This window comes from Metarhizium album (assembly GCF_000804445.1).
Source record: "Metarhizium album ARSEF 1941 chromosome Unknown scaffold_17, whole genome shotgun sequence".
Classification (NCBI taxonomy): domain Eukaryota; kingdom Fungi; phylum Ascomycota; class Sordariomycetes; order Hypocreales; family Clavicipitaceae; genus Metarhizium; species Metarhizium album.
The window spans coordinates 237,201-250,942 of NW_024467591.1; the positions used below are offsets into that span (position 1 = coordinate 237,201).

The following is a 13,742-nucleotide window of genomic DNA, read 5'->3' on the forward strand; positions in this document are numbered from 1 at the left end:
ATGTGATTTGGGGCAAGAGTGGTTTGGATTTCAGCGTGGGCTTGAGGTCCAGGTGAGAGGTCCCGGGTGCGCTGTCCTTAAGTAGGGACGGATGGTTGTGCATGACATCATGGAAACTTTCCAATGACGCAAATCATGCATCAGCAAGATACCAGATACAAGCGCGCCGGCAGATCTGCAACTCAGATCCCGCCTCGCGCAGATCGGGCCTGAAACTGCTCATCCCACTCATGGACGCTCAATTGACGTAGCCGCGCGGGCCGAGGCCTATTATTAGTGGTGAGTGTGCAACGGGACACGGGCAGCGTCGGCTTCATCCGCGTTGTGCATCGTCAGGGACGGAAATAACCCGCAACTGCAAAGGTGCGCTGCCCAAAATAAGTGATAGGTCTATTCTTGTTTGTTTAACTCCTTAATGGGCATCTCATGTTTATCCAACCATGCCTGTGCTGTGTATCCAAATGCTTGTTCGCCAACGATGACGTGTCTACACACGGCGTAAAACGTGGTCGCTGTCTATGCCGGTTTTCGCTTATATGTGTCAATAATGCAATCCGCCTCAGGCTGTACCACTATCCTTACGCTGGTGATCTGGGGGTGCAGAGATGCCTTCAGCAGCCTTCGAATCGACATCCTCAATGTGAGCAACTCCCTCGATCTCGTAGTTGCTGTCGGGCACATGGTAGAGAACCAAGGCGCAAAGCGGGAGAGAAATCAGGGTCAAGAGCCACGAAACGAGAACTTCGCCCAGATACGGCGTCTGGAAAGGTCAATACTGACAGCTTTGACGGGGCAAGATGGTGATTTGTGTGCCTACCTTGACAGCATCCATTCCAAACGACACGGCGGCACCTGCAGACTGAATTCCCTTGTAATATCCAGCCATACGGGCGAGCTTAAAAGGATCGTTGCTGATGGAGGACATGGTATAGTACGCCAAGCCTTGGTAAGCAGCATCGACGACATAATCTGTAGTCGTAGTCAGTCAAACAAACTCCTTCTACATGGTCAAGGCGAAATCTTACAGGCGAAGAGTAAAACAATAGGGCCAGCGGCCACTCCGACGGTCCAATCCCAAGGACGCCTTTGCCCGTCAACCGTCTTCTGGTCTCGAACGAATCTGGTCTGGAAGGCTACTCCCGAAGCCCATACAAGGCAGATCAAGAATGTGACAAAGGCACAAGACCAAAGGGCACGCTTTCGTCGGTTGAAAGGCAGGTTGTCAGTAACGAGACCAATAAGGATGGAACCGATGATGGATCCAAGACCAGTCAAGAGCGCAACCAAGGCGCGTGTGCGGCCATTGAATAAGAAGGCGGTGATGGCGCCTTGGTAAGCATAGAAGTAGTTGGAAGAGAAGAACATGGGGAAGAGAGCAATCATGCGCCAGTCCTTGAACATGCGAACAAACTCCATGAATTCTTGCTTGGGTGAGAGAGAGGCCGCAATGCGCACAATGGTTCCATCACCACGAACCACAGCCTGAGGGGGGAGAACCAGCCAACTGGTGGCAATGGCAGTTAACATGATGATCATGAATGCGACGTAGACACCGTCAGAAACGCCAGGCAGCGTGCTGTTGAATTCGATTCCAAGGGCAATGGCCGCTCCAATAAGTGTCCCCATCTGGAAAAGCGACCAGAAGATGGTAAAGGCACGTCCCTTGTCTTTTTCGAGCGGGTACGACATCATGATGGCACCTTGGGCTGCCCAGAAGAGAGCAGCAGAGACGCCCAGAACACCCCCAGCAAAGATAAGAAACCATCGCGTGCCGTGCAGTTGAAAGGCCCACAGCGAGCCCAGATACAAAGCGTAGCCTGTGGTGCCAATGGACATGGTCAATCGAGGACCGAGAATATTCTGCGTGGCTCATGTCAGCAATTGATAATGCGCCAGGCGGCCAGGGGAGAGAAGCAGCTTGGGGCCACGTACGTTGATGCTTCCGCCAAAGAAACCTCCCAAAAAGAACATGCCATACAAGACACTGTTGGCGATGTCGCTGAGCTGAACATCTTGCATGCCACCCGCACCCAGGTTGCTGATTGCGCTGAACATGCCGACGGAGCAAAAGGCTACAAAGCCTACAATGGACACCTGGGTCCATGGCGAGTTGTCTGTGCATCATCCAAGGTCAGCCAAAAAGACGGCGCTCCTCATCCTCACTCCGGGGGCTTCATCTCGACCATGTCGCTTGCCAGTAGCGTTTGATGCCTGACAAGCGCGTCGACGAGTTCCCGTGGCTGTGTGTACTTACAGCGAAGGCGGCCTGCCTGGAGCGTGGCGAGATTGACCATGGTGATGTAGCAATGGAGATTTTGCCGCGTCGATGAAGCTGTCAAGGAAGTCTGGATGATCTGAAAGGGAATAAAAGCACGGGAAAGCAAAGATGAAGACCGGAGAGGAGAGGAGGGCCCCCACACAATAGACCAGATAACTCTGCAGATCAAGTCCTGTCTCACTAGACCACAGGCTAAGTTGAGGTGAAGGAGAGAAATGGTCTCCAGAGAATTCGGGTGCCGGGCACCGGGTCATGATTTATGTAAAATAAGTAGATTAAAATGGCATCAAGTAAATTAAACTAAGGAGTACGGAGTACGGAGTACCAAGCCCACGGTACTCCGTAAAAACTGGCAGGACACCACCGGGGCAGTTGACAGACCACAGCCGTGGCACGAGGAAGGAGCGTGGGAGACCAGTTGCCCCATGCGTGATGCTACAATCGTTCAACTCGACACGACAACACCAACACCACGCCAGGCACACCGGATACCACACACAAAAACCAGGCGGGGTGGGCAACCAACATGCGCCATTCATCCATCCATTCATCGTGTTCCGTTGCCATTCCAATCATTCTCCCCTCCCCCCCGCTGCCGCCGCCGCCCCCCCGGCCGTCCGCAACCAACTGGCCCCTGGGTCTGGGGCAAACGACGGAACCACGCCAACGTGCCAAGGGAAGTGGTTCCTCCCCCACACTACTGACACACAGCCAAGACGATCCCCCGGGCCCCAATCGTTCGTCCAGGTGACGGTTTTGAGCGAGCCCCCAGGCGGCCAGCGCAGCAACGCCCGCCCAACAGTCATCTCGCACTATCCGCGTCGTCTTCAGCGAGCTCATTCAGGCTGAGCCGCCAGTGGCGGTAGGTTAGTCATGGATACATCACGTTGGTTGGTACTCCGTATCCACACCAAAATCCAGCCACCCGTCGAATACTCCGTGCGCAGCAGCGAGACGGAAGGCGCAGCGTGACAGACCCGTGGGCCGGGACCGTTCTTCACCTACTTACCCGAGTCTGTCTCTGCCAAGATGACATCCATCGGAAGCATCTCGCTCACCAACGTGCGGAGCTGGCGCCTGGCCTCTCTTCTCTTTTCGAGCAGTTATTTATCTGGGAAAGGGCGCGGAGTACGACGTGCCGAGCCGATTACTAGTGCAAGCAAACCAGGGCTCCCAACTGTCACACGATAACGGGGGCACCGAAGCTAGTTATCACGTACGGAGGAGATGATACGAAAAAGCCTTGAATTAAACTACAAAAGAGAGAATCGTGTGCGCCCTTAAGAAGCGGCGCTCGGGTCCAAGATTCGTATGTGTGTTATCCTATACGATTTGTCGACTAAGAATCTGGGGTGGCTTCCCGGCCAGCCGCCAACAATAAAAGCACGGCGCTTGTTGGCTACCGGGGCAGGAAAAGCCACGGCCAGTTCCTGGGCCGATATAACGTTACATCCCAACTTGAACAATGAAGCCTCATACGAGTACGTAGTAGCAGCAGAAATTTAGCCTCAGCCTGCTGCCCCATTAGGAAGTGCTCATCTGGGAGGACTAGCTATAGCCTAACTCACCGCCACGCCGACTCTCGTATTGTAACGTGTCGACAATTCTCTCGGGCTCTCCGTTCGTTCACATACTCTCAGGCTGCATGATTCTAAGCGGCTCTAACAATGGCCGCGCAGAGATTTCTTCAAGCCTTAAAGCACAAAATTTGACCACGACAATGAAAATAAGCCTGTGGCTTCCAACTCAAATCGCAATCGAAACACTGCCAGACGGCCGCGCCGTTTAATACCAGAGGCGCATACTTGTCTACATCGCTGCGCATCGTCTCAACGTCGACAGGATGTGATGTGCGCATCCGACGCCCCGGAACGCCCCACTTGCTTCACCACCAGACAATTTCACATCGGGGATTGGCGAGGCGACCTGTCACGGCCACGTAAAATCCCTGTATCAGGCTCCAGTCGGCCGTGAGGCGGCTGCAGGGGTGAGAGGAGCAGCGGCCCGATCCAAGTGTCGGCGAGTTCTAGTCTGTCTTCTCGAAAACGTGGAAAGACGACTTCGAGGCCCTCAAGTCGACGGCGGCGAATCTTCAAAGAGCCTGGCGTTTCCGCATTCCATGTCCGACCTGCTTGGTTAGCAGAGGACGCGGGCATCTAGATACGTTGGTTTGTGCATGACTAGTTTCAAAGGTTGCTTGACCCCTCGACAAACGAGGGCCGACTATTGATCTCCGCTCAAATAGGCAATTGGCATATAGATACGCTTCACAAATATATATCATACAACATCTACACCTGACGGTTCAAATACATCCAGCCATTCCGAATGACCGTCATACTTGTCGTCATGATAACAATCACAATCGGGATGCAAAGAAACTTCCCTGCGTATCCCGCGTCGTTCCCACTAGGCACCAATATGGTTGCCAGTCAGGAAAAAATTCAAGTCAGCGCCCCCGTCGTTGAAGCGTTGCTCATCTTCCGCAAGTTGCTCCAATAGGGTAAGAAATGGATCTTTTTCCTCGCTGTGTCCGGTGCCTGTACTTTCGCTCGTACTTTTCGTCCCAGGACTTGAAGTCACACCGCTTGGTGGAAAATTCATCTTGGTGCGCGGCTGGCTATCTTGACCATGCCAGCCATCAGGGCTGCTAAATGCGTTTTTCAGCGGCCCCGAAAACATCGGCTCAAAGCTCGTGTTGACGTCGCGCATGTTGGTGTTCATCACATTCGAACTCATGGCATAATCATACGCTGGACCGAATCCTGTCCCTCCCACTGGCACAATATCCTGACCAGGATTGCTCGTTGGGCGATCTGGCGCCACGGCATACCCGTGGATGGTTGGCGCCAACTCAAAATGAGGACAGCTGGATGGCCTAGACACGTATTGGTGCCCAGGTCCAGTTGCAACATGAGGCGGGCGCTGCGCCATATTTATCGAGTACTGCACGTTGTCTGCCCCTGTCGGCTGGTCCGTGGATGCAGCCTGGTCATAACCGACGTTCCTCCCCTCATGATTCCGTTTATTGTTCGATAGCGGAGCCGTATTTTTTTGCCCATGACTACATCGGTCGGTTTTGCATGCTACTGACGACATGCTGTATCGATCAGTGGTAAAATTTCCAACAATATCCGGCATGCTCAGGTTTGCTGGGTCGAATCGATACGATTTTCCTCCAGGCCCTCCAATGTTGCAATACCTGTCAAAAAAATCCTCAAGATGGAATCCCGGGCTGTGCCTTGTAGACGAGTTTACCGTAGCCTTGACTAGCTCCCCGTGAGCACCGTAAATTCCTTGCAATGTATCACTTTGGTGTTGGACATTGGCCCAGGCCATGTGAAGCTCGCTGAGGTGTTTCATTTCTCTGGAAAAGAAATCTGATGATTCGCTAAAGATCTTCATGTCTCCCTCGTAGGTATTGGGATTGGAGTAGTGAGCTCCGTGGATATGGACGGTTGCCGCGGTACAGATACAATAGCCAACAACCGCTGGCCATTCCACAGTTCCTGCATTCCTCGCTGCGTCAATCAGGTCACCGATAGCATTCGCATGCAAAAAGCACATGTTGGTCGCCTCAATCTGCCATGACTGATGTTGCCCATTGCCAGCCAGCTCTGTTAAGTCGACCGGGAGGAACGGTCGATACACAAGGCAATGTACCAAGTGATATATCAGCTTGCTCAGAAACAAAATGGTCCCTTCCGTTTGGTGAAAAAGTGTGTGAAGACTCGAGAGTGCGGGGCCAGCGCCGGATGCCCAAAAGTCGAGCTCCTGTCGAATTTTCGAGAGAGTGGATAGTGCATGCCAGGGGAAGTGGGAGTCACCCTTTACACCTCCAGCAGCTAAGTATCTGTTGGTGATGCCAAGGATACGTGTGATATCTATAAGCATTCCGGTGCTTCCTTGCGCCTTCTTCCCACTGCCTTGGTAGTACTGAAGATTGGAGCCCTGCTGGAAAAACTCGCCGTCGACTGCCAAGGATGAAGGACTAGGACACCATGATGGTAACCGCAGAGCAACGGAGTCGTCGCTTATGAGACATGGTCGTTTCGATCCGCATGAAGTAAAGCGATCCAACAAGTAACATGTCCAGAAAAGTCGTCGGCGTAACTCCCGTTCGACGGGTGCGGCGTGCGCGTGCGCGTCGATTTCACGGTGAAGTTCCAGCGCCATGGCCATGGCAATTGCCGATGCTAGATTAATATTAGCAAAGTCTGCTAGCTTCGGGCGGTGAGAAAACGGAAAAAACCAACCCATTAACATGTAGGCCTTCTTGCTATGGCCAGATGCCATGAATGCCAGAACCAACAGCAACAAGGCCTGCAAACAGTCTACTGATGGGTCATCCGTGTCAATACATCGCCTTGCCCGTTGCGCATAGCCTTCACTCAGTTGAACAGCAGCTCGGGGTCCTCCCGAATGCGGAGTGTGTCTGCACCAAGAGTCAGGCATGAAGATTTCAGACTCGCCATGGCCGGTTCTGACCACCTACCTTGAGGCTACCGACCAGATGGCGTAGGCTACGCTATCCGGCAACTGGTTGAGCTGTATACGATGACGGATAGATGGTTCATCCAGGATGTAGTATGGCTTTCTGTGGAATCGTGTGAAGTATGTGTGAAGGTAGGCGTCCGTTTCTACCGGAGAGGCAGGGTTGTCCCTGTTGAGAGTATCAGCCCAAATCGTTCAGAGAGCAAGACGAAATCAAATCAATCTCCCACCCGGCGGTCAGTTTTTCTTGGTCCGTGGCTATCTTTAGACTATCTTCATCAGACGCTTTGCTTGCTTCAGTTGCGAGTCTCTTTGGGGCCGGTTCCGCAATGTCAGTGTCATCCTCTTCATCGGCTTCCACGGTTGCAGTTTCTCCAACTTTGAATGTATCCTCCTCAGAATTCTTCTCCTTTAGCCTCGCCTCTAGTCCATCAACCCGTTTCAACAACGCCTCAAGCACATCCGTTTTCGGGCCACGCTTCTTGGGGACAGCATCTGTAGTGGACTCTGAGTAAGCAATCAAATGTTGTTGAACGTGCACTTTTGGCATCCCCTTGTTGACCGGAGTTGTCAACGAGGCTGGGTTCTGTCAATGAGACGAGTTGTGACACACCATAGATGCATTGACATTGAAAGATTTGGCATGCCTCGCACGACGGTCGCATACGATTGCATTTGATCTGGTGCCACCACAGTTAGCGACATTGGGTAGTAGTAGTATGGATTCGTCGGAGGCTGGCATTTGCTATTGAGAGTGAAACGTCATGTGTAGACGCACTTTTCGTTTCCGGCAGGACTTGCAGTTCATCGACTCGCGTGGCTCATTGGTTTGTCGCCTTGTTGGAAGACGCTCAATGCCAACCTGCGGTCTGGGAATAGCAATAGGAGCACCAGCATGAGCCGGCGGCAACGGTAGTGAAGACGAACTCATCGCATAACAGAAGAAGTCAATGAAGCGAGTCGCCCCGGCTATCGGCAGTCGTCTTGGTATTAATCGTCTCGTGGATCCAGCACCTTGCCACCGATGCCAAAGCAGCACACCCGAGCTTGGCCGCGTAAGGGTTGGTCAGGAAAGACGGCCCGAGGCTACCTTGGGTTGAGGGTGTAGGCCGTTCAAAGAATTGGCGGCACCCGGTAATGAGGGACAATACTCGCGCAGTCAATCAAGGTTGATAGTTTCTTGCTGCTGGTGAACCCCCGGATGCAAAGGAGACGGCCAAGGCCAGGCTGACCTTGGGGCAACAACAGCGCGGCCGGCGCCACGGAGGACAAAACGGGTTCACAATGGCAGCTGTGGCAAGATTGGAATTACGATGCTAGTCGAACATGTATGTTGTGTTGTACAGAAAAACCCATCGGCATCGGAGGGGAGACGAGACGCAGGTGTGAGATTTGGAGGAACACCCTGCCTTGATTTAGCGCCGGCGCTGGCACTGGTCGTGGCACGATTGAAGCGGCTCACGATGCCCGTCAGCCTTGCTTATCCTGCGCGGCAGATAGCGACTGGCAATGGCATCGGACGACCCGGCTCTAGCTATTTGACGGCTCGTTTTTGTTCTGCGGCAGACCGACTACCAAGACACCTGGGTGGAGGTGAACACTGAAGACCGGGGTCCAGGACAGGGTTCCCAATGTTGGAAATGGGATGGATTGCGTCAGGCCGGTTTGTCAGGTCTTGGCGAGGCGTGGAGCTTAGAATACGACAATGAGTTGGACATGATGATATGGAGCGTGAAGATGAAAGTGGCCAATGCAACTTGGAGAGGTCAAGTCATAATTCCACGCATCCAGAAGAAGGACAGAGCCAAGTCCCCCGGTACGTGGAGGTACAAGCCCAGATGGTTAGACCTTCCATCGTTTTGCCTTTGAACGACGGCCGCACTTGCTCTTGCTTTTCAGAAATTACTCTCAAGTACCTGGGTAATGTTAGTTACTAAGTACCTACTTAACTTAAGTACCTAGGTCCCTAGTACTTAGTAGGTTCTAGAGTGCGGAGTCATAAGTCCAGGCCCATGCAGGCCTTTCTCTCCTGGTCACGCTCCGCACATGTAACTAGGTACATGCGAAGATAACTGTCCAGATTTGAATCTAGTCGCCGCCGTGGCGAGAGAGCCGGAAACTGCGGCAAGGCCAATTGCCTCTCTGAATTTCGCATGCGCTGAACTTGACATCGGGAAGGAAGGTGCCATCCGTGCCCTCGCTCGCGCTCACGGTCAGCAACTGATGACACCGACGACTCCTTTTTTTGTTGGAACAACAAACAATGTCCAATTGCTTCGGCTTATTCACTAGCAATTACAGCTAGACATGTCCGCGTCGTCCGGACCAGACCGTCTCTGACCAGTGACCACAATCCAACCTACAAGGGGGCTAGACAATTCCCGACACGAATCGACGCCTCGAGACCAACACAGATCACTTGCGTCTTCACGTGCCATGCTTGTTGATCGTTTCCCTGCGTTTGGGCCGGGCCCTCCGCAGCTCTCGTTCGATACTGCTGATTCCTGATTCCCGGACGTTCGACACAGTTCCCAGGGCCTGGCTCCAGCCAAGTCCCGAGCGAGCGAGCGCGCATGCGGTGCGACGTCAACCTGGGGAGAAGTCGATGCTTTGTCAGTCGGTCCACTTCTCCACGGCTGCGATTAGGTCTCCAGTGAACGACTAGCTCGAATGGGTCGGAGATAGGGCTCTTTCTGCGGCAGATCAAGCCATGTGGGGAGGCGGCAAGGCTTGTCCGCGGAGAGGGGCGAGGGGATGTTGGCCACAAATTGCTGGGGTTGAAGCAACTTGTGGATGGATCGTGGTTGGGGAAGCTGTCTGGAATGCTTCCATACGGACCGCCAATTCCGTCGCCTTTTACTCTTGTCCAGAGGTCTTGGTCAGCGCTGAGCCTACCATCTATGCCACGAAATGCTCGAATAAGCATTACCAAAGACTCCTTTCAATCTGCTGACGCAAAAGCCTCATCGACTGAGCAGTGAGATTGAAAAATTTCTGTCTTTGCTTGGCAGCACCGAGATGCACATAGCCGGAAGAGGATGTAATGTGCGGAGCCACCCTGGCTTGCAGGGACCGGACAGCCAAATCAAGGCCAGGAATTCAAGACACATTGCATCACGGCCCCACTGTTCTGTCGTCGGAATAAGTCAAGTACGGAGTACGGAGTACGGAGTTGATTAATTGCTATTCATGCGTATCACGCTCCGTTCTGTGGCTTGCTGAAGAATCCACCCTTTCTGGCCGGTAGACGAGAGACGCAAGTTGCCAAGAACCGCCCAGCCGTAGACCTGGCGGATGCCAACTCCTTAGGTGCCATCGTGGTTAGTGAACTGCGGAGACTTGCCAAGTCATCGAGTGAATGAACGGGTGCTATTGAGCCTCAGCGGCCGCATTGGGCAAAAAGTCCTGGTGTCATCAGTGGACTGTGGCCGCCAAGGTCCAGTGCCGCGCGCCTCCTGATCTGGCAGTCAAGTCCGGTTTCTACTCGAGTACTCCGTCGGCGTCATTACTCTTGGCCAAGCGAGCTGCGGTATAATTTGCCCATTTTTGACAGAATCAAGCGCAATGCCCTATGTCTGCAAAGCATGTAACGAATTAGGCTCTGCTTAGTCCTGTGTTTGTACCAGGACAGGAGATGGATGCAGTCACCCTACTTAGTAGTCCGAAATAGAGACTTCTGGCTACGAAATATTGGATCAAGTACGCAGTATTCAGCGCCAATTTCCATCATCCTTCATATCTCGTCATGTATTCAATCGTGCCCTATCCGAATCATACGAAGAATTCGCCTGCTACCCACAGAACCATTCACCCACCTAAATTAATACCAAAAATGCCGGGAGTAGTTCACACCCTGTGCCACTGGGAAATGCCGGACAGAAGCACTCTTCCCTCCCCCCTCTGCAGGGGGCCCCTGTCGCCGGTAGTCGGCCCGTATAACTCCCCTTTTGTCAGTTCGGAAATACGTATGCTGGCACCCTAGCCAAAATTTCAACCCCGGCAAAGAGGGGAGCCATTCTCGAGTTGTGCAGTTTCGGATCCAATAAACTAGCCGCAGTGCACTGAGTCCCCAGCAATTTGAACTGGGAAAATGGACACACAGACAAGAGTGTAGGGCCCGCTGACAGTGGCGAGATCCGACGTATCATTCAGATGCCCATTGTCGTTCCTAATTCTCCTTCTAGGTCAAAGTTCCGTCTACGTCCAAGTCTACTTCCCTTGTCTTGCTATAGTAAGCCAATATAGAGCTCTCGACTGTTTTGCCACTTGTTATTCTTTGTCACATAGCTGTGTGACAGAAAATAATGCGACGTGATGCATTGGCTGAAGCGGACAAAGAATCGCCTGGTCGTGATTCCAGAACGACCAAAGCATGGTCGTGGATGAAAGTAATTCCACGTGCGGGCTGAGATGCAGGCTGCTCGTAAAGCCAGTGTTTCCTGTAGATGAAACTTCAAAAGAACTCTCAAAAGGGATGGTGTCTTCCGCTTGCCAGTCTCACAAAGCTATATGGCACATTTTGACCGACGAGCAATCTTAAACTTTCGACAATGGTGAATGCTGCCACGTCTGCGGCACCATAAGACGCAAATCCGCTCCTTTCTGCCGTCTCGTGAGGGTTGATTGTCTTGCGAGCTGCGACATCGGCCAGGTTCAAGAAGACCTTGTTGACGTTTGGCGCACCTTCTTGACCAGCAGCCGCAAACGCACGTAGCATCATACTCACGAGGTTTCCCTTGTCAGGCCCAAGAGCGGAGACGATCACGAACGGAGCCCGTTCATCTGACACGGACCTCGCACGTTGAAGGCTCTCCAAGCTGATGAACTGTTCAATCGGAGGAGCATGATGAGCGAGGGCAGTGGGGGTTCGGAAGCCAACAGTGTAGATCTTGGCAATCTTCAAGGCTTTCAATGCATAAAATGCCGGAGCGGCGTCATCAGAGGTAGATGCAAGAACAACAGCGGCTCTGCCGAAGTAGGCTGAGGGAGCTAGATCGTGCATCAGGGTATGCATAATGCCTCTCCAACCAGCATTGTCAAAAATAAGAGACGGGCTTGTTGATCCGGTTTGCCCACTTGAACCCGCCGACGTTTGTCCATGGGGACTGGATGGCATGGATGGCGGTGCTGACGTTGTGGAAGAGGCAGATTTGGCGACGATGGTGTCAGCGATTCCGATGACCCGGGCTGCTTCGGTGAGTGTAGGTCCTTGGCCATTATTCAGCCTGGCAAAGAACTTGTTGTGCTTTGACAACGTCTGGACAGAGATGCCAGGGTCAAGATACGCGCCTCCGAAGTCCCTGTGGTTACACCACGCTTCCATACCAGCAAAGTTATTTGGCTGTCGTTCGATAATGCCGAATCGATGAGGAAGACCTAACTCATTGAAACACTTCTCATAAAACGGTGCCTGCGGAATGGCGCTTCGAGACAGGGAGGAGATAACCCCATATATATTCTTCATCGGCAATTGTCCCAGCTGACATAATGCTTGGTGAATTTCAGCGGTGCTCATTTGTCCCGGGGCAGCAATGATGGGGAGAAGAGGGTGTGTAATTGGTGTGAAGACCTTGTTTTGAGTTCTTGTGAACTGGCCTGTCTCCTCCATATTTACGGCAGAAAGAGGTGGCGCATTGGGATATTCCGATTTTACCTTGCAGCGGAAATATTCCAATTCGAAATTCTCATTGGGCTCGTTGACAATCGCGATCATCTTGACAATGTCTGCATAAGGACAAGACCGTCGAAAAACGTCCTGTGCGTACTGGGAAGGCCACTTGAAAGTCCCAGAGAAGTCGTGGAATGCCGACATGATGCGAGAGTTGCCTTTCCGCTGCCACAAATCCCGGCGAATCTCCTCTGGAAGCCACAGCTCAATATCAATATACTCAATTCCCCACTGGATAGCTCTATACAGGTACTGGTGGTAGAGTCTTGGGTCATGCATCGGGAATCTGCCGTTTTCGTTGGTGCAACGCGTTGTAAAAATGATGGGTAACTCTGTCCGCTCTCGCAGCAGCATAACTTGCTCTCCAACATAACCTAAGCTCGGGACCTCGGAGAAGCCACCATTCGGAAGAGGCTCCCGGAGCAGGTCGACTCGAATTTCAATGGCATCAGATCCAACGGTGAGAATATCGAGATTGGGCAATGCAGCACGAACATCGGGAAATGTCGTTGACATGAACAAAGTCCTTGGCTTGGCCATGAGCTCTTCATGATGGCTGATTTGACCCAAGGTAAACGAAATAAATCGGGACAGGTAGCGGCGAAAGTATGGTGATTCCATGTATAAAAACTCATAGTCGCAATGTGTCGACAGCTGCTCATCCGGAGGCATTCCGAAAGTTACGCAGTGAGTATTGATGGCAACAAGCAGCTCTTGCTTTCGGCCCGCGATGTCACGTTTTGCGTCCCTGGCTGATATGCCGACGACAAATCCGTGATCGTCCCTTGTCACGTCCTTGAACGAGGTTTTCAACTTGAAAGGTTTACTAAGTACCTCAGCGACAATAGACACAACTCGCTCCTGGCCTTGACCAAAAATAATAACAGCAATTCGCTTGTCGCCTTCTTCCGGGGCTCCTCGCAAGGACCGGCCATGGAGCAGTACAGGACTTTGGCTGACTCTGTCCGTCGTGGTGGTGTCTGCGGATGTTTCGCCATTCAGTCCAGTTGTAGGAAGTGCCGTTCTCGGCGGTGGACTCGTCAGTAATTGTTGTACAGCGGCCATGGTTTTCTGCTACCCGTATATACACTAAACAGAAAGGCGGTACTCGGCTGGGCAACAATAATTAGATGCAGCGCCTGGGACAAGTCAATACCGTCGACTGGTCATCCAAGAGGCTGTCTCATCACAGTAATTGATACCTAGCAGCGGCGCAAGGAAGATGGGTGTCGGGTGAAACTGAACACGGCTCAAGATTGCTCCAGATGTTTGTGGATTGGGCTCGGAAAGGAACAGCGGCGT

At 52.6% G+C, this 13,742-nt stretch overlaps 3 protein-coding genes across 3 annotated transcripts; all 3 read right to left on the reverse strand.

The window, feature by feature from the left end:
- Window positions 1-559: 559 nt before the first annotated feature.
- Window positions 560-2,294, reverse strand: MAM_05989 (DUF895 domain protein; the record flags this gene model as incomplete). The annotated part of the gene is made up of 5 exons (XM_040824787.1): window positions 560-760; window positions 818-969; window positions 1,026-1,860; window positions 1,933-2,114; window positions 2,255-2,294. The coding sequence occupies 5 exons, from the start codon at window positions 2,292-2,294 to the stop codon at window positions 560-562; spliced, it is 1,410 nt and encodes a 469-aa protein (XP_040677207.1).
- A 2,393-nt stretch (window positions 2,295-4,687) lies between these two features.
- MAM_05990 (uncharacterized protein) lies at window positions 4,688-7,322 on the reverse strand (the record flags this gene model as incomplete). Its single annotated transcript, XM_040824788.1, has 4 exons — window positions 4,688-6,474; window positions 6,535-6,713; window positions 6,774-6,941; window positions 7,003-7,322. The coding sequence occupies 4 exons, from the start codon at window positions 7,320-7,322 to the stop codon at window positions 4,688-4,690; spliced, it is 2,454 nt and encodes an 817-aa protein (XP_040677208.1).
- Window positions 7,323-11,237: 3,915 nt separating this feature from the next.
- MAM_05991 (Aldolase-type TIM barrel) lies at window positions 11,238-13,505 on the reverse strand (the record flags this gene model as incomplete). The annotated part of the gene is made up of 1 exon (XM_040824789.1): window positions 11,238-13,505. One exon carries the CDS (start codon window positions 13,503-13,505, stop codon window positions 11,238-11,240), a length of 2,268 nt encoding a protein of 755 aa, XP_040677209.1.
- Window positions 13,506-13,742: the final 237 nt, after the last annotated feature.